Below are 26164 nucleotides of genomic sequence, written 5' to 3' on the forward strand. Positions count from 1 at the left end.
GCCAGAAGTGGACAGAGCAGGGTAGAGGGTCCTGTAGTAAGTTTCTTCCCTCAAGAGGTATTTCTTTCAGCTGCTCCCTGCTAGGGGCCGTGTTCTTGGTCCTCTTTGTAATCCACACAAATTCAGTTAGTTCCTGGACCAGTGAAGTTTCAGGAAGTTGGGCCCCAGGAAAGCCCCACGAGGCCCCCATCCACAGACACCTCCATCAAATGAGTGCAGTTGAGGGCCAGACCTCACTCCATCTTGGCAGCCATGCTTTGTCTGGTTAATCTCGCCATCTCCAATGGCTTAGCAGAGCGCCCGGTACATACTCAGCACTTAATGACCGGGGGACATTAAGACCGGTAACTCAAGTAAAAAAAATAAATAAATAAATAAAATAAAATTAAATGTGCTAGGCGCGGTGTTAATGTTTTACATGGCTTAGCTGTACTTCATTTAAGCAGGTACCATTACAATTCCCATTTTACAAACGAAGAAATGGGTTCAGAGAAATGAAGCGATTTCCAATGTCCCTAAGTTCTGGGAACTCTTTCCACGGCCCCAAATGCAACGGAAATGCAACGTAGAGAGAAAACGCCAGAAAGCAAGCAGTGCAGGAACCCCGGCGGGCTGGTGGGAGCCAAAGACCGTGGCGGGCTCCCCGAGTGCAGCAGCTTCCATGCTGCGCTGCCTAAGGGCTCCATTACGACGGAGCACAGACCGGAAGTGTTCCTGCCGGCCGCGTATGAGCTGCGCACGCCCGGAAGTAGTTTCTGTCGGCGGCTTTGCAGAGAGAGGGGAGCGGCGGCGGCGGCGGGGGTCTGCAGGTGCGGAGGCGCTGGGGCTTAGAGGCAGATGGGGCCCTTAGGGAGACCCCAGCGGCGGGACGCAGACGGAACCCCGACCTGACCCGGGCCACCCCGCCCCCCACCTGGGCAGGCAGAAGTGGCTCTGCCCCCTGATCTGAGCCTGCTCCCTCCTCAGGCACTGACCCTTGACCTCGGGGCGCCCCCCGACTTGCCGGCGCGATGGCTACTGGCGCGGACGTGCGGGACATTCTAGAACTTGGGGGTCCGGAGGGGGATGCAGCCTCCGGGACCATCAGCAAGAAGGACATCATCAACCCGGACAAGGTAGCAGGGGCGCCCGGGAGCGTTGGGTAGCGGCGGGGAGGCGTGGCCACGGTAGGGAGATGGGCGAGGTGATGGGGTGCTGCACTGCTAATGAGATGGGAGGTATATGTGTGACATAACGGGACAGAGACTATGTGCTGCCTTGATGGGATGGGACGGAGGAGGTGGGACACCTGTGGGAAATGGGGACCAAGAGGGTGTGACACTTGGAAGAGATGAGAGGACCAAGCGAGTGTGACACTTGCAAAAACCGGGGTGGAGGCACCAACTCGGTGTAACATCCTGAGATGGTGTGAAAGTCTTTTCTACCCAGGTGAGGAGGTGAGGCTGGGGAGGGGAGTGACCTGCTTACACCGGGGTGCCCTTGTTGGTGGGTTCCTGTGCCTTCATGGGCTGTCATAGTGTGTGTGCCGTTGTGCGTGCTGGTTTGTTCAGGGATTGAGCTGGGATAAAGAATTTTCAGGAAAAGGAGTCTAGGCTGTGATTCCTCTCCTGTGGTTTCCCTTCTCAGAAAAAGTCCAAGAAGTCCTCGGAGACACTGACTTTCAAGAGGCCGGAGGGCATGCACCGGGAGGTCTATGCACTGCTTTACTCGGACAAGAAGCAAGTATTAGAACCCCAAGCCCCCCAGGCCCTGGTGGCGGACCCCCTGCCTGCCCCTCACTGTTAGTTCTCCGCCATTTCTTCTGTATCTCTGCCAGCCAGGGCTCTGCTCACTCAGAGGAGGCGGGAGGAGCTCAGGTGTCTCTCTCCGGGACCTGCCTTCCTAGGTGGACCGAAGACTCTCTCCACACCTCAGACCCTGACCTCTCGCCTCCCTACCCCTTGCTGTCAGGGATGCACCCCCACTGCTACCCAGTGACACTGGTCAAGGCTACCGCACAGTGAAGGCCAAGCTGGGCTCCAAGAAGGTGCGGCCCTGGAAGTGGATGCCGTTCACTAACCCGGCCCGCAAGGATGGAGCTATGTTCTTCCACTGGCGACGAGCCGCTGAGGAGGGCAAAGACTACCCCTTCGCCAGGTTCAATAAGGTGAGCCACCGCCATCTGGACACGGGCCACAGCCGTCCGCACACCGTGAGCCACTGTGTGGTTTCAGCAATGCTTACCCACTCAGTCCTGAGGCGAATACCTGCGGGGTGGGACTCTGGGTCTTGTCTGCCATGGCATCCTGTCCTTCCCTGCACCTGCTCTGGTGTTTGGTGACTTCACTTGACCCTTCAAATATTGCTAGTCCTTAGCACTGTGTCCTAGGTATTCTGCTTTTCTCACGCTATGCTTTTCCCTATTTGTGTCTCGTTTGTCCTGTGGCTTCAGTTACCCTCTGTATGCCACTCACCCCAACTTAATGTCTCCAGTCCAAGTCAACAACACCTACATATCCCGTCTTTTACTTAACATCTCTCCCTGAAGGTCCCACAGTGCTTCAGTTCAAGTAAGTGCTCTCTCTTCCCTACCCCCAAATCTGTTCCCCATATCAGTGAATGGTATCACTACCCATGCAATTGCCCAAACCAGAAACTTGTGTGTGAATCATTCTTGACTTAGTTTTTTCCTCAGCTTTCACATTATTTTTTTTTATATTTTTGATTGATTTTACAGAAAGGAAGGGAGAAGGACATCAAAGAGTTAGAAACATCAATGAGAGAGAAACATCAATCAGCTGCCTCCTGCACATCTACTGGGGATGTGCCTGCAACCAAGGTACATGCCCTGGACTGGAATTGAACCTGGGACATTTCAGTCCGCAGGCTGACGCTCTATCCACCGAGCCAAACCAGTTAGGGCTCTCACATTATTTTAATCAACAACAGGACAAAGAAGGTAAGGGAAGACAGATCGGAAACATATCAGCAAATAAATGGGATTCTTTCAGAGAAGAGTCATCAACAAAATGAAACGGGTATTAATGGGATATGAAATGAGTTAGAGTGAATTTGTCAGTGTGGGGATGACCTCATTAGATAGGGTGGCCAGAGCGGGCCTCTCTGAGAAGGTGGCATTTGAGTTAGAACTGAGTGATACTCATTCAGTCTTACTGATTCTGTTTCCATAATACATCACGTCTTCCTGTTTTTAATCCCCTATGTCAGCACCCTAGTCCAACCTGAATTACCTCTGGTTTAGATTATTAAGGCTCAGATGAGCAGGCCTTACCCAGACTCAGTCAGCCAGAGAGAGGCAGGGCTGGGTGAGGGTTTTCTAGGCCTCTGTTGAAGCCACTGTACAATATGGCCTTGTATTCCTTGCAGCCTGGATTAGCCTAGGCTTTGAGCCTCTCAAGTCCTGATTTCTTTCCCCTCAGACTGATATATCCCACTGCACCGGATACTTCCCCGTGATGGCTTCTCAGTCGCAGCACATCCAGGTGTGACCTATCACTCTCCCCTGTGCCCAAACCTGGTTTCTTCTATCTTACCGCCATCTTGGGCCCCTCAGGTCCAGTGGAGGGAGAGGGTGAAGATGTAAGATCCAGAAGGGACAATCAAGAAGTGATGCACTGAGGCAATGGGAGGAAAGGCTGGATGAGACAATTTGAAGTGAAGACAAAAGAATATTCATGTTGCATGTATTAAATACCACTCCATGCCAAGCCAGGCCGTAGGCATTGGGGACACAAAAATGAATCAGACACAGTATCTACCCTCCAGAAACTGTCCGCATTGTTAGGGAGGGGTTGGGAGAGGAATCAGTTATGATTTGGTAGGATACATACTATGGTGGGAGGCTCTGAAGGTCATGGAAGCTTCCTGAAGTTAGAGCTTGGGTCTTGAAAGATGTCACTGGATGATATTAGGAAAGTAGTGCAGTGGTTTTTTTCAGGCAGAGGAAAAGGCACACATTTAAAAGCAGTCACCCCTAGCTCGTTTCACTCGGTGAATAGAGCATCAGCTTGCAGACCAAAGGGTCCCAGTTTGCAGACTCCTCCCCAACCCGGGCCCTGGTCGGGACTCATGCAGGAGACAACCAATGAGTGTGTTTCTCTCACATCGATGTTTCTGTCCTTCCCTCTCTCTTCCACTCTCCCTAAAAATCAATGGAGAAATATCCTCGGGTGAGGATTAACAACTACAACAACAAAAAGGAGTCACATGTATGGCATGCTGTGGGCATTTCCCTGTGGGTGAAGCCTAAAGCCCAAGGTAGAACATGGTGGGAGATGAAGGGCCAGGTCAGGCAACCAGGCTCAGGAATTTGGGCTTTGCCCTGATGTCTGTGGATAGCCAGACAGATTTTAAATTTCAGTTTTAGAAGAACCATGATGACTACAGGTGGCGAATGAAGTCAGAGGTAAGGGACCAGATGATATTCCCTCCAATACTACTGGCTCCTGGAGTCCTGCTTACCGTCCTGCTTACTACTAGTCCGTGGCTCACTGCTGCCCTCTTGCTCAAGCCAGAAACAGGAGTCACCAGTGACAGCACGTCTCTCCCCGCTGCATGTTCAGTTGCCAAGTCCTCTGGTTTTTAAAGCCTCAAGTCTGTGTCCTTTTTTCTACCTTCCACTTATGCTGATTTAGTTCAGGCCTTCCTTACCCGCATTCTCTCTAAAACCTGCCAGCTAGTCTCCCAGGCTCTCCGTTCACCCCATCTGTCCTCACTGCTGCCAGGGTGCTCTTTGCAAGAGAATCATGACCCCTTCACTCTTTAAAACTAGCCTGTTGGCTCAGGCACACAGGCCTGCAGCAGCTGGTCTCTGCTGACTTTCCATGCCTTTCCCTGTGTTGCCCTTGTGTCCCTAACTGCCACGCTCACGCACACGAGGCTGTTTCTCATCATTGTGTTTGTGTTGCTCCCTCTGCCTCGGATTTTCTCCACCGTCTTCCCTCACCAGTTCACTTCTGCTTGCCCTTCAGACTGAACCAGGCCTCACTTACCTCCACCCTGACCACCGTTCCCAGGCTGGATCAGGTGTCACTTGCTACCCCGAGGCATACCTTTGTCATCAGACAACTGTTGTTTCTTCAGCTGGACTGTCATCCCTGCCCCAGCAGAGGTCTAGCAGGCCCAGGATGAATGTTTGTTGAATGAATGAATGGCTCCCTCACTTGGCTGTGAACTCCTTGAGAGCAGGACTGGCTACACAGTTTCCAAGTGCTGTATTAGAATAAATGGCATTGAAATGCACAGGAGGGATACTTAACCAAACCTTGGAAACCGAGACTTCCCAGAGGAGAGACGAAGTTATTTAGGAAGAAGGAATGGGGAGATGTGAAGACATTGAGGCAAGAACAACAGAAGCTGAGGGAGACATCACTGATGGTCATTTGGTTGGAACTTGAGGTCCAGGAGGGACAATGGCTGCAGAGAGAGGGCTTTCACCCCTGGCTTCACTGATTGACCCAGTAAATGTTCATACCTATAAGGGTTCCTGGCCCTGGGCTGAACCCCAAAGGTAGGAAATGAACCAGACAACCCTTACTATTGAGTTTAGGATACCTCTGGGCTAGTGGAAGCCTTTGAGGGGCTTAAAAATGGATGGGTGACCTGCTCAGATATATATTCTAGAACAGTGCTTCTTAAGTTATCCATGGTAAAGGATATTTAAAAATAGATTAGACAAAATACAAGTCCGCGTTCCTCTCTGTCAGATTCAGCAGTGTGTGACTACTGTAAAATTGTTACAAAGGCTTCTAAGTGCCTACTCCCCGTTTTCTTACCATACACCAGGGATAACAGTGTGCAGGCAGCACTGGCCTGTAGCTGTCCTTTGAGTAGCACTGTTCAGAGAGCCATCTTGGCTGCAGATGGAGAAATGCTTGGGGGAGGACTGAATGGAGCAGAGACCACGGGAGGGCTGTTTCTCTGACCCAGGAAAATGGTAGTGGTGATCTCGACTGGGATGTCACAGTGGATAGTTTCCAGAGGTAAAAGCCACAGATTTGTGTGAGGGGTGAGGGGTGTCACGGGTAAAGGTCGGAATTAAGATGCCTCCTCGGTTTCTGGCTTGGGCTGATGGTGATTGTGACTGAGATCTGGACTGGAGGAGATGTAACTTTGAGGGAGGGTGACGGGCTCAGTACTGAACATATTTTTATTTTTTTAAAAATTGAGGTGTAATTGATATATAACATTAGTTTAAGGCGTACAACATAATGATTCAATATTTGTATATACTGCAAAATGATTACCACAATGAGTCTTATTAATATTGGTCACTTGAACATATTAAGTTGTATGTGAACCACAGATGTTCAAGAGGCAGCTGGAATTAGGGTCTTGAGAGCAGGTTCAGAGCCCTGTGATTTTTGATAAACTTCCCTGGTCCAATCTGGCATTGACTTTTTCTCCGGGTCCCTGACTGGCGGACTCGGCTGTGTGGTGCTTGCCCCTGAGGGAGGTCTAGGGGACGCACCGGCTGAGGTGCATTTGTTGGAAGTCGGATTCAGGTGCCTTTTCTATAGAGCTGTGGGAGCTGCACGTCTCACTGCCACCACTGGGTGGCAGGCGTGCTTCAGACAAGTGTCCATGGACTAGAGGAGTGGGCCTTGTTCCAGTATTTAGCCACCTGCCCCTCTCCATATTTGACCTTTGGCCTTCACAGAAGTGCTTACCTTGTGGGCCTGTCACTTTAACCAAGGGGGCAGGAGCATGTGTGCGGTTACTGGGCTGTGGAGCCGAAGGCACGGTGAAATGGCTCCTGGAGTGGACGCAGAGGCAGGTGCCCGGGCCTCTGATCGAGCAGTTTCTTTCCTCCCTCTGGAAGCCATCTCCAGGCTGCCTGCGCAAGGCCCAGGCAGAGGATTTGCTTTTGTCTAGCCCGGGGATTGGCAATAAACAAAAGGGCTATGGTCAAAGCAGACTGGCGCCCACTGGACATGACACCACGTGGGCATGCCCCAACTCTGCCCCTCTGTGCCCTTAGACGGTGCAGGTGCCCGTGTACTCAGAGCAGGAGTACCAGCTCTATCTTCATGACGACGCCTGGACTAAAGCAGAAACCGATCACCTCTTCGATCTCAGCCGCCGCTTTGATCTTCGTTTTGTAGTTATCCACGACCGGTATGACCACCAGCAGTTCAAGGTGAGCAGGTGCTCGTTTGCATGTGTGCCTAACCCCAGGCCTAACAGGCCCACTGCTCTCATCCACCCCTTCCTTCCACATGCCTCTGAGTGTCCCCCGCCCCAGCCCACCCCCCATGTCTTCTCCTCAGAAGCGTTCCGTGGAGGACTTGAAGGAACGGTACTACCACATCTGCGCTAAGCTTGCCAATGTGCGGGCTGTGCCAGGCACAGACCTTAAGATACCAGTATTCGATGCTGGGCATGAGCGACGGCGGAAGGAACAGCTGGAGCGCCTCTATAACCGGACCCCAGAGCAGGTCAGCCCTGAGCCCCCAAACTCTCCTCCATGCCCCCAAATCCACTGTCTCTATCCTCGATACCCTCACCTCTCTTGCCCCAAGTCCCTCTACTGCCCACTGGCTGGTACCTGTGTGCGCCCCCCTCCCAGCCCTACCCCCTCACTAGCCACCCTCCCTGCTCTGATAGTCCTTCACCTCACTGATGATCTTTTCTCAGATTCCCTAGCACCCCTTCCTCTCCGTCTACCCTCCCTCCCCAAGGACCTGCACACGGGTCTTAGCATCTCTCTCCCAGGTGGCGGAGGAGGAGTACCTGCTACAGGAGCTGCGCAAGATCGAGGCCCGGAAGAAGGAGCGGGAGAAGCGCAGCCAGGACCTGCAGAAGCTGATCACGGCGGCAGACACCACTGCAGAGCAGCGGCGCACCGAACGCAAGGCCCCCAAGAAGAAGCTGCCCCAGAAAAAGGAGGCCGAGAAGCCGGTGTGGAGACTAAAGCAGCCCAGCCCAGGGTGGAGGGGCCGCTGGCACAGGGGACCTAGGGGAAGGCTCAGAGCACCCGGAGCCGGCAGGGGGCTGGGACTCACACCAGGTCCAATCCCTGTGACACTTCCCAACGCCTTCTCCCCCAGGCTGTTCCTGAGACTGCGGGCATCAAGTTCCCGGACTTCAAGTCTGCAGGCGTCACGCTGAGGAGCCAGCGGGTACGTGTGTCACTTCCTTCAATGTGTCTGGGCCCTGGGCCGGAGCGGGAGAGGGGGTGCCATGTGCTGCAGGTAGAGGTGGCCTCGGGGACGCGGCCAGGCTTTGGTCCTAACTTCCACTTGCTAGCTATTTCCTTTTCTGCCCCAGAGCTGCCGCCAGGGGTTAACTTCTCTTCCACTCCCCACTGCCTTAGTCCCCTTCACTCTAAGTGCTTGTGGGGGAGAGGGCTGAGCTGCTGGGTCATTGCAGATGAAGCTGCCCAGCTCTGTGGGACAGAAGAAGATCAAGGCCTTGGAGCAGATGCTGCTGGAGCTGGGTGTGGGTGAGTATGGAGGCCGCGGATAAAGGCAGGGGGCGGGTGGTCCCTGTCGCCAGCCTTCCAGCCCTGCCCTGTGCCTTCCACCCTCCACCTGCAGAACTGAGCCCCACGCCCACGGAGGAGTTGGTGCACATGTTCAACGAGCTGCGGAGTGACCTGGTGCTGCTCTACGAGCTCAAGCAGGCCTGCGCCAACTGCGAGTATGAGCTTCAGATGCTGCGGCACCGGCACGAGGCGCTGGCGCGGGCCGGCGTGCTGGGGGCCCCCGCCACTCCGGCCCCGGGCCCGGCCCCGGCCTCTGCCGAGTCAGTGGCACCCGAGTCCGGTCTTGCCCCCGATCTCACCAAGGACACCATCATCGATGTGGTGGGTGCACCTCTCACGCCCAATTCGGTAAGAGCCTGGACAAGCTGAGGAGTGTGAACTGGCCCTGCATGTGAGCATGCTCACGTGTGTGCACAGGCTTGCTCCCTCTGGTGCCTGCAATGGGAACTGTCACTCGGGGGTGGAGACTGAGTGCAGGAGGGGGTGGATGGCCAGTGTGACACATGCACCAAGCCTGAACCAGGCCTCAGGGGCTGGCCACTGATCTCATCGTCTTCTCTGTATCCTCAGAGGAAGCGTCGGGAATCGGCCTCCAGCTCCTCTTCTGTGAAGAAAGCCAAGAAGCCATGAGGGCCACGCCGGGGGTGAATGCTGCTGCTGTGTAAATAGAGCTGCTGAGTGGACTGGGCTGCCTCCGTTTCTTTCCCACCATTTCTGCTGCCCCTGGCTGGGAGGGTGGTCAGGAGGGAGTCACCACACCCACTTCATGGGTGGCACTGGGGCCTGCTCGCATGGAGGTCCTCTAACCATTAAGCACTGCCCATGTTGGCCAAGCACCTGTGCCTAGGAACACCTGTGGTTCCACACTCACGGTGGCTCACATGCAGCCATGGCCTCAGATTCCAGCAGCTTCAGGCAGCCTCATGCTCAGTGGCTGTGGCCCTGTACATATTCACGGGGGGTGGGCAGGGGGGCAGGGGGAGACGGGGAGAAGGGCTCAGAGGTTCGTCAGTGACAGCCAGCTGCACTGGTGGCCTTGAGCACACAGCAGCCTGGAACACACTAGCTCCGACCCTTCCTGACAGCATCAGGCACAGCATATCTGGTCCACACGTTACCCAGGGCCTCATTTCCCCGACTTTATTCAGTGGCACGTTCACAGCGGGGATGGGGTGGACACGAGATCTGTCCTGGAGCCCTGGGGGCACCACACACCATGCACTACAGATGGGAGGGGGCACAGGGGGCTTGGTGGCCCCAGCAGAAGCCTGTGTACCAGGGAGAGGCAGTACGTGCCTGGGTCCCCTAGCCCAGGCCCATAATGGGAGGGGCTAATACTGGGCTGAGGCTGTGGGATGGGGATGGGGGGCCACAAAGCATCTGCTCCGGAGGGACCAAGTGGCCACGCCCTTACCCAGGGCACAGGCCCGCAGGGCAGGCCGGGGACACTCGATGCAGAGCTGTGCCACTCTCCCTTTTCCCCTCTGGCGAGGGAGAGGAGGATTCTGGGTTGGGCCAAGCAGCTACCCTGTACTGCCCCATCCCGTTCTCGGCCAATCAGAACGGCTTTGAGGTCTGCTTGAAGATGAAGCCTCGATATGCAAGTGTCTTCATGATGTTGGCAATGTTCTTGCAGTCATCTGAAAGAGAAAAGAAAGACGTTCAGATGGGCCCCAGATCCTTCCCTCCCACGCCCCCAGGTGCTCTTACATGGGTGGGAAGCAGGGTCAGATTTGGAGCCAGACTTTAAACTAGGGGTCCCACTCCCTTATGGCAGCACCTCCAGCGTTAGGTTGGGCTGGATGATGCTGGCCGGGCAGGAAGCCTGGTCTCAATGTTTCTCGGTCCCATAATTCATGCTGGAAATTGGCCGGCGTGTCCCGCCCCGGCCCCAGTGGTGATGTATGGGCGCCGTCGCAGTAAGAAAAAGGCAGAGTAAATGTGTAATTTCTCCCTTGACGGCCCCCGGCCGCTGGGCGATCCTTCTTGTTGCCGCCGCGTGGGGACGGCCTGTCCGCCACACTCCGTCTTCCCGCCACCCGCCTTGATGTCTCCATTTCATTACTGTGCGGCCATTCATCACGCCCACGGCCAGGGTGACTTTGCCGCCACTTGCGTGTGTGTGAGACATGGCCCAGGCCATAATCACTGGTGACAAGGCACAAGCCTCGGCACTTCTGGGCCAGGGCCCTGGGAGACACCTGCCCTGGGCCCCAGGCTCACGTACTCAAACAGCAGCCTGCCTGGAACAGCTCCTGTGCAGGCCCGACCAGCGGAGAGGGTGCAGGCTCGTGGTTCCCTAACGCCCTGGCCCTTAACTTCCATTGGACACACCTGAGCCCAAGCCCTGCCTCTCCTACCCCACAGGCTCGGAGCTGGTGCCGGCAGGACTTCAGTCCTGTGTGGTGTGGCTCAGGTTAAATGTGTCTGTGTCTGCCACCCTGTCAGGCAATCTCACCAGTTTCGTTCCCCATACTCCAAGGGTCCCAGAATCCTGGTGGTCACAGGAACAGGTATTCTGGGGCTTTAGTATCATGGACATGGGTCAGGGTGTGTTCTGTCATCACCAGCAGGAGGTACAACTTCCCAGAGCTTGTCCCACTACTATAGTGACTAGAGTAAGCCCAGGACAGAAATGGCCGAGGGCCTGGGTTTCCTTTCCCACTGCCAGAGCAGCCACCAACTCCTGATCCCTTCGCCAGCCTCTCCTCCCACCTCTCCCGCCTCCCACAGACGCTCCAGCCCATAATCAGGGCCTCAGCTGCCACCAGCCCTGATGGGATCGATGGCTGTGATGGCAGAGGTATTGCACATTGATGTCATAATCAGGTATGGGAGGTGGTAAGGTCAAGGTGGGGTCAGGAGGCTCCACTGCTGCCAAGGACCAACCCCTTCTACTGAGTCTCAACCTGCCCTCGCCGGGACCTTAGACTAGGAGGGGACCCACCAGAGCTAAAAAGGCGGTAAGAAGTCTCTGGTCAGGCCTGGGCCAGTATCAGCCAGTCACCAGCTCTGCAGCCTCTGCTTAGGCCAGACTGGGCCCTGCCTTGCATGAATGTATCGATGGCAGATGTGAGCGTGGAGAGGTGTGACCCAGGACCTAGTCACAGGGATACCTTGTTCCTCCAGAGACTCAAGAGGCTACAAGGGCTGGTCTGAGGCAGAAGAGGGAAGACGGATGGGTGGGTAGTGGCGGCCATGGCAACTCCAGACGTGACCCATCCCCGTGGTTTATGGGCCGGACACACACCCCGCTCATCGGAGGCCCTGTCATTTGTCTCCCTTAGTGTGTATGCCTGTGCGGTGGGGGTGGGCGTGGGGGTGGAGAGTGGAGGGAGGGGTTGTGACAGGAGGAGGTAGGCAGTTGAAAGGCAGAGGAATGGGGCAGGAAGGGCCATGTGGGGGTGGCAGGTGGGGGTGGGATTGGGGCAGGAGGGACCCTGGGAGGGGGAGGGTTTATGACAGGGCCTAGGGCTGTGATAACACCATCAGAGGGACTCTGAGAGGGCGATTTTCTTCCTAAGTCTGGTCTTGTCCGGCACCTCCAATCCTTCCTGTACCCTGGGGACCATAGCCGCTCTGCATATTAAGAATAAGTCCCCTCGTTATCTGCAATTACCGAGCGGCCACACACCTCATTTCTTCCAGCAGAAAAGAAAATTAGTTTTCTATTGACTTCATTTGGCTCCTCCCTCAGTGCTGGACAAATCACTCCATCTGCCTCCCCGGGCCCAAGTGGAAGTGCCAGCCCCTGCCCCCAGGCCACCGGCCATCCAGAGGGCAAGCACTGACCTCCCACCTGTGCCCGGCCCTGAGCTGGGAGAAGCCCACGTGCCCCAGCAGCTGTCCTTGACCTCTTCAGACAAGGATGCTAAAGACAAGGGAGATGAGGATTCATCCACACGAGGAACGTCAGCTCCCCGAGGACCACCGTCTGCGGCCTGGACCTCTCTCCTGAGCTCAGAGAACAGACCCAATTGCTCTGGAGCATCTCTTTCTAGACCTCCATACAAACTCAAAACGTCCAGTAATAAACTGGTTTTCCTCCACAAGCCTCTTCACTCCCCCGTGTTCTCCATCCCTGTGAAAGGACCCCCAAACGCCCAAACAAGAAACCCGAGTCAGGCCTGACACCTGCCCTTCTCCCTCACTCCCCAAATCTAATCAAGTGCGAACTGTAGACTCTCATTTTGTCTAATCACCTACTTCCTGTCATTCTGGCAGCCACTGCCTTGGCCAGCACATCATTTCTTGCTTCTACAGCAATAACTTGTCCTCTTTCCCCCTCAAATTCATTCTCCTGTTGCCAAAGTGATCTTTCTTACACAAACCTGGTCACCTCCTTTCCTCTTTAAAGTCCTAACCTCTATCTTCCCATGTCAAGGAACCACTTACTGTTTTCTGAAAATGACAAAGTGGGTTCTGGAGTTAGACAGACTTGTTTGAAGTCTGAACTGTGCCCACTGGCGACAGCCCCGCTTAGTTTCTCTGAGCCTCGGGTCCTCCACAAGGTGACAATGGACGCGGCTTCGGGATTATGAGGAGTAACAGGTGATGTGCCTCGGGTCTCTGTACATGCCTTCTGTTTGGAACGCCTCTTCTTGAAGGGAAGACATGCTAGCTTCCACCCAATGGTGAGGAAGTGTATAATGCACAATCCATGGCATGCATGGCGCGGCTGGCATACTTGATGAAACCAACCACCATTCACTCTCCCACTTGGACTGACTACTGGTCCTGTTTTCTGGGGATTGTGGAGTCTTGGTGCAACTGGTCTACGACATGAAGAGGAACCCAGATGGGGAGCCACTTGCTTCAGTTCACCCAAAAGTCATTGGCATAGCACTTACGGGCTTCCAACACGGGCTTCTTCTCCCGCCCTGGAAGCCTGCACAAAAGCCCATGCAACCTACTTCCTGATCAGTTTAAACAGTCAATGGCACGGCTAGAAAACGAGGGAACTGGGCAGAAGCACAGAAACAGATCTGGGTCTTTTAACAGATCAGAGAGACGGCAGCAGGGAGAGTCCTGTGTGAAGCGCCGGGCCACCTGGGGCAGCAGCCCATCGTCTGGACCTCTCACTGAGCTAATGAGGTGAGCCTGAAGCTGTCATGAGGTGGGGACATGAGGAGCTGGGTCACAGCCTGTGCTCACACTGAAGGCCTCCAGAAACAGGTCTTCATCACCTCCAAATTCTAGAAGACTAATCTGTTTTATGTTCTTGCAGGGTCATCAACTTGTGAAAAAAAATGACCCTCTTCTTTCTATGGGCATTAACATTCTTAATGTTGAAAATATTTTTATATTGCCAAGACCACAATGGGAGGGGTGCGGTGGCATCAGCCCCCCGGACAGGTGCGTAGAGCTAGCACCTAACAAAGGATAAGCTTGCTGGCTGGCCACGGAGAGCCCTGCATCTGCTAGTGGAGGGTAGCTCAGACCATCGGGACTCCCAGTGAGAGCTCACCGGCCACGGCCGCCGGAGGCTGACATGGTTAGCTGCACTTGTTTGGGAATTGGACATCAGAGGACAGGAAGCAGGACTTGGGCCAGGTTACCCCGAGGAGGGAAGGGGGCCAAGGAATGTCTTGGAGGTCATTCATTCGTGTGCTCATTAATTCAGCAAACACTGACACCTCGTGTGTGCTGGGCCCACACCGGCCATGGTGGTCCCAGGGCCGCACAGACTGTAGCTTCCTTGACGAGCTCAGAGACAGACCTGTAGGTGGTGCAGTTTGAACAGTGCTATGAGGAGGAGGCACAGAAAAGGCACCTCATTCAGTCCGAGAACCAGAAAAGGATCCGGGGAGGACAAAATTAAGCAGAGGTCTGAAGGGCGTAGGGGAGGGGCTGGCCAGAATGTTGGGGCTGAAGGTGGGGAGGTGTCCTTGCACAGTGAGCGGCACAGGCACATTCTGGAGGGGAAATGTGAAGTTTAGCAAGCGGTGGTGGTGGGGTGATGAAGACTAAGAGGCAGGGGAGTGGCGGGAGATGAAGCTAGTGAGGCAGCAGGGACTGGCTAGAGAAAACTGATGTAGTCCCAAATGATAACCTAAGAACGTAAGGTTTTATTATTCTGGGAATGACTGGGAGGCACCAACATGTTTAAGGAGAAGCATGACAGGACCAAATCTATGTTTCAGAATGATTATTTGAGGACGGACTAACCCTCAAGGCAGACACACCCATTAGCAGATTGTACTATGGTCCAGGCCAGAAGTGGAGGCCAGAACGAGGCCAGTGGCGGCAGAGGCCTACTGGTGATCTGGAGAAGTGGACGGAGGAAAGAGATTTTTAGGAAATAGGATGAGCAAGCCTTAGTGAGGGGATTGGCAGGCTGGAGGGAGGAGCCCAGAATCTTGAGATAAGGCACATCAAGAGGGTGCAGGCTGGGGTCAGTGATGAACTTAGCTCCAGATGTGCTAAGTCTTGAGGTTCCTATGGAACATCTAAACTTATCAGACATTTCCTTTATGTCTTCTAGGCTTTATATATTGCTTAAAAAGGCCTTCCCTATCCTGGTATTATTAGAAAGCCATTATATATTTTCTTCTAATACTTTCCATTTTTATGTTTAACTTTTTAAAACTGTATAGAGTTTATTTTGTACATGGTGAGAAACAGAAGAGCTAACTTTATTTTCTCACTAGTGGACAGCCACTTGTTCTATCACCATGGATTGACTACCCGCACTTTTCCTTGCCCTTTTGATATGATACCTCTGTCATACCACGATTCCCATACGTGGGTCTATTGGAGTCAGGAAAGAGAATGAATGTGAAATGATCCAAGAGGCAAAGGGGACATCAGGGCAGCAGAGAGACAAGCTGAAAATGTGGCCTAAAAATGACTCAGACCCAAGCCGAGGCCTCCTGGCTGGGAGCTCAACCTTATGACCTCCAGGAGCTGGTGGGAGTGCGGCCAGAAGCTGTGGAGCAGGGACCAGCAGCGAGGGGGCGGGGAGAACAGTGCAAGGAGTAGGAGCCATGGGAAGAAGGAGTGAGCAAGAGTCCTGAGTGTGCAGACTTTCTAGAAGCTCGTTTTACCGCCACATCTTTCCACTTGTCTGGACATCCGGGCAGCAGCATGCTGGAGAGCAAAGGGACAGTGGGTCCATCTTTGCCTGCCTGACATAGGCTTGCCAGATTAAATATGTCCCCAGCCCCACCTGAGACGTATATATACTAAAACAATTATTGTTGTTTATCTGAAATTCTCATTTAACCAGTGTCCTAGATTTTACTTGCTAAATTGCAACTCTCTGCTGGGGGCCAGCACCCTAAGCTACGGCTGGGTCAGTTCAGGATACAACAGCAAACTGCAGCTCAGAGGGAAGGCAGTGAATTTAGGATTGAACCAGCAGAGGGACCCTGTACGTCCTTACATTCTGGGTTCGAATCCAAATGCCACCACTTAACTGTGAACCTCTCTAGTTTCGATTTCTTTTTCTCCAAAATGGGAATAAAAATGATAATTACAGCAATTACTCCCCTCAAAGGGTTTTTAAAAAAATGAAATTAGTTTCTGTCAAGTGCTTAAAACAGTGGCTGGGTTAGTTATTATTGTTGTTGTTACTCTAATAATAACCAATAATAATATTGTTATTCTAACAGCAACTCTCTGATATTTCCTAACCCCCGGTTTCTTGTCCCAGTCATGGTCCCCAGTCCTCTGGGCTCTCCGACAGCGCCAGCTTGTCCCATGTAACACCTCCCCCCCCCCCCCCCCCCAGATAAAGACTCTATCTCTCCACAGACACGGCTCCCACAGCTCCCATTCCCCCCCTAGACAGGGCCCTTAGAGCCTCAACTCTAAAGTGACCCCTTCTCCAGTGCCCCCCTCACCCCCCTCCATCCCACCGAGGTGCCTGGAGGTGCCACAGGGCTGATGGTGAAGGATGACGGTGGCTCCACAATAAGGGGAAAAGGCAATTTCATCTTGATTAGCAGGCGATTTCTCTCTCCATAATAAGCGCGCTCCAAATAATTAGCGTGCTTTACGTAATAATGAAATTACAGAAATGCAGTCCACTTATTCAAACAACTCACCATTACCATATTTTTAAATATTAGACTTAATTAGAGTTTATCACTTCAGAGAAGTATGCGGACCGAAGATGTTTTTAAAAAAATCCTCATAAAGTGTTTATTAAGCGCTGGTAAAGCTGGGATAATGATGTGTTTGGAAATTAAGGCAATCAAACACTTACCGCTGCTCCTGGAGGCCGGGCATGGAAATGAGGCCATTACACGCCCATTACCCGCCAGCTCGCAGCCACTTGGGGGGTGGGGAGAGGATGCGCCTGGCCGAGAGGGCAGAGTGCCCGGAAATGCATGTGCCAACATATCCCACAACAGCCTGACCGGTGAGCACAGCATCACACCCCGTATGTCACTTACATCACATCTGGCCACCAGGGGCCCAACTCAGACTTGGCCGAGCAAGTGACTAGACTGGTCCCCAAGGCCAAAGAAGATGCCCAAGACCAACCCCGATCGGAAGCCCAGGCCTGGCAGGATGTGTCAACTCCATTCAAATCCCAGTGCAGAGTGAGGACAGAACCCAGGGTGGTCAGTGAGAGGACCTGGAGGCTGAGGAAGCTACAGACCCCGAGCAGGTGACCACGCCCACTCTGGGCCACACAGGAAGGGGCAGCTGGAGTGGTGGGAAGGGGCCAGGAGGAAGACGGGGAACTGAGTCGGGAGACAAAGATGCTGAGGAGCCACGGGCCAGGCTCGGAGCACACCTGGGGATACAGACCCGGCTCAGGGAAAGGAGGCGAGGAGGGTGGCGTGAGATGGGTGGTGGCTCCAGGCCCATTTATCCCGGTGAATAACTAATTCCAGAATTTATAGCGCTGGGTTTTTGTTCTGTGGCCATTTATATCTGCACGGGGAGGAAATGAAGAGGCAGCGCGGACGCCACATCTTTCTGTGTTATTGCTTGTCTGCCATTTGCAAATCATTATTAATTGTGGGCCCTGGTGGCGGGCCGGGCGGGGGCCGGGCTGGGTACATCCACATAGCTCTTCATCAAGGACCCCAGCCGCTGCCCCAGAGAGCCAATTACCCCGCCCTGATTGGGATCAGATAAAGAGGGAATTTTTACAAATTAGGGAATAAATAGAATTTCCACACAGGGCGCGGGCAGGACCTGAGAGGCTGTAATGAAAAACCATCCGTCACCATCAGCGGCCTGGGCACGCGGCCCGGCACCCCCTCCCCCTGTGGGCCCACCCTCGTGCGCAGGGGCCGGGGTATACAGGTCTGAGGATACCCCCAGCCCCTCCCTGGCCCAGAAGCGGGGAGAGCTCCCCAGTGAGGTGCAGGCACCTTGTGGGCTGGAGAGGTCTAGGCCCCAGCTCTGAGGCAGTCCCTAGTGCTGCCTCGCCCGCCCTGTCTGCCTCACCCCGGAGTCCTGACAAGGAGGAGACTGAGGCAGTCCTGAGAAAGGCCAGAGCTGGGACTACAGGGCACAGACCACGTCCATGCCCCTACTGCTATGGCAGCCCTAGGGCAGAGCCCCAGCCCCGTGGACCACTCACTCGGGGCTCCCATTAGCGCTCCTCCCCTTGGATCATTAAATATGTATATCTTATTACACGCCTTGTTAGAGTATCGAGCTCTATTGACTGATGATAAATCCTGAGCCTCGTCCTGGCCATAAATTTATCTGGAGATGATGAAGACTCAATAATCTAGTCAGGCAGATAATATCATCGGGCCTTAAAAAAGATCATTACATTATATGTCAGAATTAAAAGTGAAATACGCCGTAGTAACAGGGAGGCTGCTCCGGCCATTATAATGGGTGCCGCCTCCCCCCACTTGTTTCTAGCCAAGCCCCATCCAGGTAGAGGGGCCAAGCCTCACCTCCTCCTCGCTCTGGGACGCCGGAGCTAGATGCCAGAGGACGGGCAGGTACGCTAAGCGAAGAGGACCTGGCCAGGGACGGAGGTGGCTACCGAGACCAGCTGAGCACAACCGCCGTACCTGGCAGCCACCTCTGCCCCAACCAAGCCTCCACCTCCACCTGTCCCCAGGAGCCTCCTGTGGGACTGTCTTCTGGGGGTCCTCACACTTTTCTTTAATGGTCTAACCAGGGATGTTTTCCAAAACGGGGACTGGGAGCTAGAGAGGTTAGGCTCTGTGCCAGCAGCCTACCTGGAGGATTTCTTGTGAGCATGTGCAGACCCCGGCCACCTCCTTCCTGAGCCTGCCTGTGACAGCCTCTACGTCCTCTGGGTTCTTTGACTTCAGTACGAATGCCTTGTCTGTTGTATCTTATTCCCACCATTTCCACAATCACACCTTCAACCTTTTTAACATCCTCTACTGCTCTTCCTTTGAAATATTAAATTCAAATACTCCTAGTTTCTGATGATAAGACACTTTTTCTTCCATGTCACTTGAACCCCTTTACAACTCTGCTTCTCCGTGCCTTCACCTTTTCCCCTGTCCACCTCTGACTGCCTACCCAACAGCCCTGCCCTTCTGCAAGCTGAGCCCACTCCTCACTCATGTGACCAGGGTGAATGCTCCGTGGTCTGAGCCATCTGCGGTGACCCCATTTCCCTGGCCAGTCACTGGTCTAGGAGCGACCAGGGCTTCTGGCCTCTTGCTAAAAGACCTTCATGGAAACTTGCTTCATCCTTAAAAAAGAGAAGCCCAATGGGGAAATAGCCCTTTACATCCTGCTGCATGTTTTCATGTTTGCACATGTCTGAGAGTGCAGAGCCATCTCCCAACCTTCCAACTTAGGGGAGTTAGCCTGCCAAGAACACGCTGAAGATAAAATAAAAAAGGGGGGGGGGCGGCGGGGAGAAACCCTGGGTCCTTGCTGACACTGCCGAGATGCTGAAACAACCAGCCTGAGGATCACCTCCCCTCCAGACTTTTGTGAGGTAATAAATCCCCTTACTATTTCAAGTATTCTAAGTTGTGTTTCTTTTTCTGGCAGCCGAAAGCATACTAACTGATACAGAATGTACAGGCAGAAAAGAGAACCTTATAACAAACGAACCAGGGGAGGGAGGGCAAAGGTCAATGAGGACACTGATATTTCAGGCATAACTCTACCATGCTCTCTCTATACATATGACCCAACTGTTTCCTGCTGTACCTCAGGATACAGGCCATGTTACTAAAAAGGCAAAAAGAGTGCAGGTTAGACGGGAGCCCGTGTGAAAACAGAGAGGAAAGAAAACACAGCTTCACTAAGCGAGGTTTGCAGTCTGTGCTTGCAGTCCAGGTGGACTAAAGCCCCACAGCTCCATAAGGTCATCGGAGACTTGGGCTTCTTCCTGTCCTGCCCCTCTCAGCGTGTTGCTTCTAATTTCCAAGCTATCTCCTGGTCCAAAATGGCTGCTGGAGCTCCGACCATCACGTCCACATTTTAAGAAAGAGGAAGAAGGAAAAAGTAAGAAGAATGTATTAACCAGAGAGTCCCTTCCTTTTAAGTATTGTTCGTGGAGGTCCCACACAATAATTCCTTTTATCTCAGAGACATAACTATATCTAACTGTATGAGAAACTAAAAAAACTAACGTTTTTACTGGGTACACACTGCTGCCCTGATTAAATGGGGGCTCTATTGAGTGAGGAAGAAGGACAATGGATATGTATTAATCAATGTCTGTCCTAACGACATAACTGATCCACCTCATTTTGGAACTTGGATTCCATGGTCCATCATCTGAATCCTTTCTTGCCAATAATCTCAACTCTCTTGCCCCCTTTTCCTTCCATCACTCCTGCCGGGAAAAACCCAAACTCTGCCTTCTCTATGCCTGCATTTGGGTTGAGTTGTAATTAGAAATAAAATCACAAGCAGATAGAGTCACTCCACCCATAAAATCATAGCTGTCAACCTCAACTGGGTGTATGAAATGGCCCAGCCAATCTGGTCAGTGTGCACACCTTCTCTCCCTTTCTTCCTGGAGACATTTTCAAAATTTCTTCCCCTGCTACAATCTAAAATGCCCTACCCCAGCATCAGCCCTGACCCCCTCACCCACACACTCGTCTCCTTCATAGGAAATACAGAAGCTACTCGTGCATCTTGCAGTCCTCTCCTCTCATCCTTTAGAGAGCACCCATCCTGATGTCACCTGTAAAGCCCCTCCCTCCACCTCACCTGGTGCCCAACCAACTGCCTTTTCAGGGGCCGGACACTGTGAGTAACCCCAATTGTTTCTTCTGCACTGGCTCTTCCACATTAGCATGTTAATATATTAAATCTTCCACATCTTTAAAAGTAACCCCCCTTTATTCCCCTTTCCCATGTGGCTAGTACCCCATCTCCCTTCCCCTTCATGGCCAAACTTCAGAGACTCATGGTCTCATTCACTCCTCTTCCACCCTGCAACTTCCCTCACCACTGCTTTACCTAACTGCTTTCTCTAATGGTGCCTATGACTTCACAGGAAGCTTCTCAGGTTTAGATGGATCCGACCCAATGGGCTTACACCTTAAAACGTTCTTCGCTTGGCCTCAGGGACACCACCCCTCTCTCCTTTGAACATGCCTTTGCTTCTGAGCACCCTAGGATGTGGGTGTTGCTCAGAGCTGTCCATGGCCCTCTTTCCTTCTCTCTCTCTACTCTCTTCCTGAGCAAACTTATCTACTCCTGAGCTTTTAATTACCATGAATTTCCAATAATTTCTAAACCTATATTCCCATTACTACTCTCCCAGTCCAGGGCACCACCATCTGTCACCGAGGTGGCAGCAGCGCCCCTGCCAATCCCCTCCATGGTGTCCCTCCAAACTACAAATCTGGTAATTTCACTCCCCATCTTAAACCCTTCAATGATCCGTGAAGGACATCAGTGGAAGTACTGGTGAAATTCAATAAGGCCTTTAGTTAAGAGTGTAGCATTAATGTTAATTTTCTGATGTTCATAACTGTACTGTGATTATATAAGATGTTAACACTAGGGAAAGCTGGGTAACATATATAGAAGCTTTTCTGCTAATGTAAAATTAGTTCAAAGTAAAAAGTTTCAGAGTTAATTAAAACAACAAACCACCACCTCCAACAGTGCCTCACTGCTCTCAGGACAGTATCCAAACACATTAGAAAGTCCTAGGATCTGTCTGGGTTGCCCTCTGGGTCTCCATCTGCCTCACTCAGTTTTTCCTTCTATCTGGAACTTCCCCCTTCTCTGCTGGTGCTCCCCTTGTCCCTCAGGACCTGGACTTGCCACAGTTTCCTGGGGTGCCTTACCCGGGCCCTCACATTTGTTAGGAATCCCTTCTATGGGTTTCCCCATTGCGATGGTCTTGGTCACTCCCAGCTAGACCACAACCCTCTTGAGGGCACTAGTGTTAGAGGCCCCAGTCCTTATGTATTAAATGGAAGAATGGAAGGATGGCGGAAAAGAGAGGGGAAGGGGGGACGGATGACAAGATCACAGGTGAACTTACTCCAGCCCTGACGTCTGCCACCTGAAGCCTAGACATGCCTGGGCCCTGAAAATCAATCATCCCGGCCCCAGCTCCTAAAGGGCCCCCAGCTCCAGGCCCTTTCCCACCTCCACGCCTTCCTAGTATTTTGCTTCCTGTCCTGCACACCAAGGCACTGGGGCAGCAGTATGGAGCTGGGGCTCCTGGTCCTAGCCAGGGATGCCCTGGAGACAGGGCTGCCTGTGCCTGGGGACTCAGAGCGGGGCTGCCCTCCCTAAGCCCAGCCTCACCTGGTAAATATTTCATCCTCAAGCTGCTCAGCTAATCCCTATTAATTTCAATACCGCCGCCTTGCCTGGCTCGGCTCCCAATGCATTATTTATCCCCTTTGTTTGTTTGTGGCTAACAGGTGGGCCCCAGCGGAGCTGCTGACTGGGGACAAGCCTACTCCATCACAGTGTGGCTGTGAATTAATCATGAGGACTAATGGGAACCACCTCAGCTCCAGGCACTTCTCAATCCGCCTCCCCTTGCCCTGGCACACAGGGGTGGGCCAGGGCCATCTCAACGCAATCTAACTCAATCCAAAACAATACATTTTATTTATTATCTGCCTGCATGAGTCAGATGCCATGTCATGCTTTGGGGAGACAAGCTGAACAAAACAAATGTAAGTTCCTGCCCTCAGGGAACTTACAATCTACTGGGGGAGAGAGGCATTAAACAACTCATTACTGAATTATGACTGTGACAGAGTGTATAAAGGAGTGCAGGGTGCTAGGGAGTACAGGGAAGACTTGCCTGGGGAAACAAAATCTGAGATGTGCTCGAAGGATGAGTGGGTTTTAATTAGGCCAAGGGACGGGAATGGGGCGCCCAAGGGAAAAGTGAACGTGGGAAGCCTTAAGGTGAGCGATGGCATGGCAGGTTCCAGGAAATGAGGGCGGGCATTGTGCTGGATGGGGTACAGGGAAATGAGAGGGCTGAAAAGAGGCGGGGCCTGCCCCTATACCAACAAGGCCCAGTTGGGAGACACTCAACCAGCATTTGTCCTGGTGGATTACCCTGAACACCTGATACAAACACACTCGCACTGCCTCTGCTGAGTTGAGCAACATCTGATTTCTTGACTTTGTGCTCTCAAGCGATGGTTAAGATCATTAACCCCCAAAGGCAGATAGGAAACTCTGGGGAGCACTTGGCCTGGGGGCTTGTGCGGGGCCTGCGTGTGCCTTGCAGCACTCTTGAGGCTTAGGTGCGCTATGGCAGAACAGCACAGGGTACGCCCATGGCCCCCGAGGCGAGACCAGGCACAGGGTGGGGAGCACAGCCACACATGCTCAGACCACCTCCCAGGAAGGGACTTCCCTCGCCTCTGAAAACCCAGTACTGGACTGGGCACGCAGAAGACCTCAGCAAACATACATCTTCTGAATGAATGACTGAACGAAAGCGAATGCCCAGCGGAGAGCTTTTCCCCAGACACGCCCCTCAAAACTCTCCCAGAGATTTAAGTAGACAACTGAGTTGACCTGTACTTTCAAATCCTCAGAGGAAGCCGGGAGAGGCAGGAGCCATCACGAACCCAATTTAAAGGGAAGAACCAGAGGCCCGAGAGGGTGAATGACATACGCAGGACCCCCACCTGGAAGGGATGAGCCTGAACCAGCAGGAGGCCAGCCTGGCTCCAGAATACCCACAGATCCACCCGCTCTGTGGGCGTTTCCCTAGGAATCTCTCTCGGTGACTCCAGGGACCTCAGCTCCCAAGAACAATCCTACAAACCATCTGACTTAAGAATCCAGGGCAGCTCTGCCCGGGCCGGCGCCTCATTGTGCACACGGTCGGGATTTGTAATTCTGTTCAAAGTGGCCGCTTTGGAAATCCATATGTCTTCAGGCTCCCCGTACATCATGGTGTCAGGTCCTGGAGCGGAGGCATCCATCGGAGGCTCCCGACACCACGGTCTGTGCGCCCGCACGCCTGATCCCACCCATGCCTGTCCCTGGCTCCAGCTGCTCTGGCAGCACTCCCCCCTTGTGCCAAGGCTCTGCCTGCTTGGCCCGGCCTCACCCAGGCCTCTACACTGGTCTGGCTGCTGGGCCCCAGCCCTGCCCCGTTTGCCTCCTCTGCCCTATCCAGACTCTGCTTGCTCTCTTGGAACTAGGAAGCCAGCACAGAGGCAGCCTCGATAACTCGCTAACGTGCTGCCCATGCTGTTCTTAAAAATTTATGACTGTGCAACATGAAAAATCCGGCTGAGGAGCCGTCATTAGCGGCGCTACCTTCCTCCCCCACCAGCGCCACCCTCGTAAATGGAGATTTATGGCTGCGGCAGGCGGGTGGGGTGTGTGCAGGCAGTGAGGATGCTGTGGGGGAGACAGGGAGAGACCGATGAGGCGGCGGAGGGGCCAGGGGCTCCCCCCTGCGGCAGCTCCCGTTTATCACAGTCTGCGCCGAGCCTCCTGAGAGAAGGCCTGGCCTCCCGGGGCCTGCAGAGCAGATGCCAGATTCCATTAGCACTGGGAGTGGATGGGGAGGGGCATCTCGGGTGCCAATCACTGGCCTCTTTAGGCAGAGGACCGGATCCTGAGGCCCAGGTGCTAAGCAGAGGCCTCTCAGCAGGGTGCTTTGGGAGGGGAAGGCTGGATCTGGGGAGAAAGTATCCTTCTTGTTGGGGTCACAGGCCTGGGCCCCCAGAGTCAGCTTCTCTAACCAGAAGCATCTAGGTTGGGCTGTGATTGTGGTATCCCGACCACCGGACTGAGGGGAGGCAGGGAGGGTGGAATAAGGATGCCAGGAACCTTCCCTTCCTTCTCCTTTCTCTGGCAAGAAGGGCCAGTGGAGAGGCTGGTAAAGGCGAGGGCAGGTGCCGGGCCGAGTCTCAGCCGCCTCCCTTCAGAGGCCAGGCTGGGGCTGAAAGAGGAGGTGATCCCACAAGCCCGCCCTCCCCCTCAGCAAGCCCTCCCGGTTACCTCCCCTCCTCTCCTCCCCTGCTCACTTAGCCCTGTCAGCCAGGCCATTATGAAATTGGGGTTTCATTTACAGACTAATTAAACATTACAGCTTGTTCACAATTACAACGCGGGGATGAGGGAGTAACTAATTACGGAAGAAATGAGCTAACATTTATCTCTGCTCCCACCCTCCCTCTCCCCACTGCCCCCCCCCCCCCCCAATCTGGCTTCCTCCCACTCTCTGGTCAGTACAGCTCAAAAGGCTTGTTTCCTAAGATGGGGACTGGAAGGACCCAGTCCACACCCACCCAGGACCCTGCCTAGGGACAGTCACGGTTCCTGCACAAGCCAGTGTGTGACCAGAGTAGGACCCTATTTCGATATGTGCTTATAACATCTGGGCTGGGGCTGGGGGGCCACTGCCTGCCCTTTGGTGCATGAGAGTGACAGTACTGTGGGGGTTCTATGGACCTTCACCTTGTGGGGTGAGGTTTTGGTGTGGCTGCTACAGACAACAGTATGTGTGATGGAATATGAGCGTGAATGAACCATGCTCCCCCCCTCCCCCACCCCCAGAACAGATCGGAAAAGAACTAGGTGGCTGCAGGAGGAGATGCTCAAAGCAGGCCTGAGGCGTGGCCCTGGCAGCCCCAGGCCCGGATCTCCCCTGGGAGGCCCCATTCACTAGCATCTCGGAAGCAAGAGCGGCAGAAGGGTACCCTGCCCTGCGCCTCACCTTGTCCCTGCCCTCAGGCTGGCCTTGGCTGCTGGCCAGATGCCCCCTGGGGTCCAAGGAACCTTGGGGTTCTGGGGGCCCCCTGTGGGCAGGAGTCCTGGGTCTGGCTGGCCTGCCACAGAGTTTAATAATAGTAACAGGGAGAGTAAGCGTTTCCATCCTTCCTGCCTTTGGGCAGAAGAAGAAAGGAAAGAGGAGGGAGAGGAGGGAGTGGAGGGAGCGGGCTGAAGGGAGGCTTTGAGGCCTCAGAACTCACATCAAACAGCCGGATCTGGGCCTAATTGTCTGACCCCTGCCCCTGCCTTCAATCAGCTCAGAGGCTCCCCGCCCGCCCCTCGCCTAACTAGCAGCCATGTTCTCCTCATTAGAACAAGCTCCCCTTGCACACGTGTCCCCGGACATGTTCCCCACACTCCCCGCTCCCACCCTGCCTGGTGGGTGGGTACAGCTGGAACCCAGTTTTGGAGGGGCCTCTGGGACAGCTACACCTCAGCCACCACAGCTGCTGGCCTGAGCGGCTCAGCCCCTCCCTGAACGGCAGGGGCCTGGATGCCGCGTGCTGTGACATCCTAGGCAGGCTC

The 26164-nt window shown here is 53.8% G+C and overlaps 2 protein-coding genes across 12 annotated transcripts in view; one reads left to right on the top strand and one right to left on the bottom strand.

Annotated features, from left to right (window-relative positions):
• Positions 1 to 736: 736 nt before the first annotated feature.
• Positions 737 to 9168, top strand: DMAP1 (DNA methyltransferase 1 associated protein 1). 2 transcript variants are annotated; one of them, XM_084872999.1, is made up of 11 exons: positions 737 to 809; positions 967 to 1115; positions 1627 to 1718; positions 1951 to 2146; positions 6980 to 7138; positions 7269 to 7436; positions 7714 to 7899; positions 8049 to 8120; positions 8371 to 8443; positions 8538 to 8833; positions 9056 to 9168. In XM_084872999.1, the coding sequence occupies exons 2-11, from the start codon at positions 1011 to 1013 to the stop codon at positions 9113 to 9115; spliced, it is 1407 nt and encodes a 468-aa protein (XP_084729125.1). In that variant the 5' UTR covers positions 737 to 809; positions 967 to 1010; the 3' UTR covers positions 9116 to 9168. The 2 variants fall into 2 exon arrangements, with proteins under 2 accessions (XP_084729125.1, XP_084729124.1); XM_084872998.1 differs by lacking the exon at positions 737 to 809 and having other exon boundaries at positions 892 to 1115.
• Positions 9169 to 9610: 442 nt separating this feature from the next.
• The window catches only part of ERI3 (ERI1 exoribonuclease family member 3), a 124836-nt gene continuing 108282 nt past the window's right edge, over positions 9611 to 26164 (bottom strand). For all 10 annotated transcript variants that reach the window (XR_014794187.1, XM_084874684.1, XM_084874686.1 and 7 more), the window contains one exon: positions 9611 to 10125. Coding sequence is in view for 9 of the 10 variants with exons in the window: in XM_084874684.1 (XP_084730810.1) it covers positions 10043 to 10125 (83 nt within the window). In the remaining variant the exon portion in view is untranslated. The remainder of the gene's footprint in view (positions 10126 to 26164) is intronic.

This window comes from Pipistrellus hanaki (genome assembly GCF_964339955.1).
Source record: "Pipistrellus hanaki genome assembly, chromosome: 2".
In the NCBI taxonomy this organism is placed as follows: domain Eukaryota; kingdom Metazoa; phylum Chordata; class Mammalia; order Chiroptera; family Vespertilionidae; genus Pipistrellus; species Pipistrellus hanaki.

What these genes read in the sequence shown, in the direction of transcription:
- DMAP1 (XM_084872999.1), top strand. Translation starts at nt 1,011, where the DNA reads ATGGCTACTGGCGCGGACGTGCGGGACATTCTAGAACTTGGGGGTCCG. An exon ending in CCTTCGCCAGGTTCAATAAG is followed by an intron (nt 2,147 to 6,979) that starts GTGAGCCACCGC and finishes CTGTGCCCTTAG; the next exon opens with ACGGTGCAGGTGCCCGTGTA. An exon ending in ATAACCGGACCCCAGAGCAG is followed by an intron (nt 7,437 to 7,713) that starts GTCAGCCCTGAG and finishes TCTCTCTCCCAG; the next exon opens with GTGGCGGAGGAGGAGTACCT.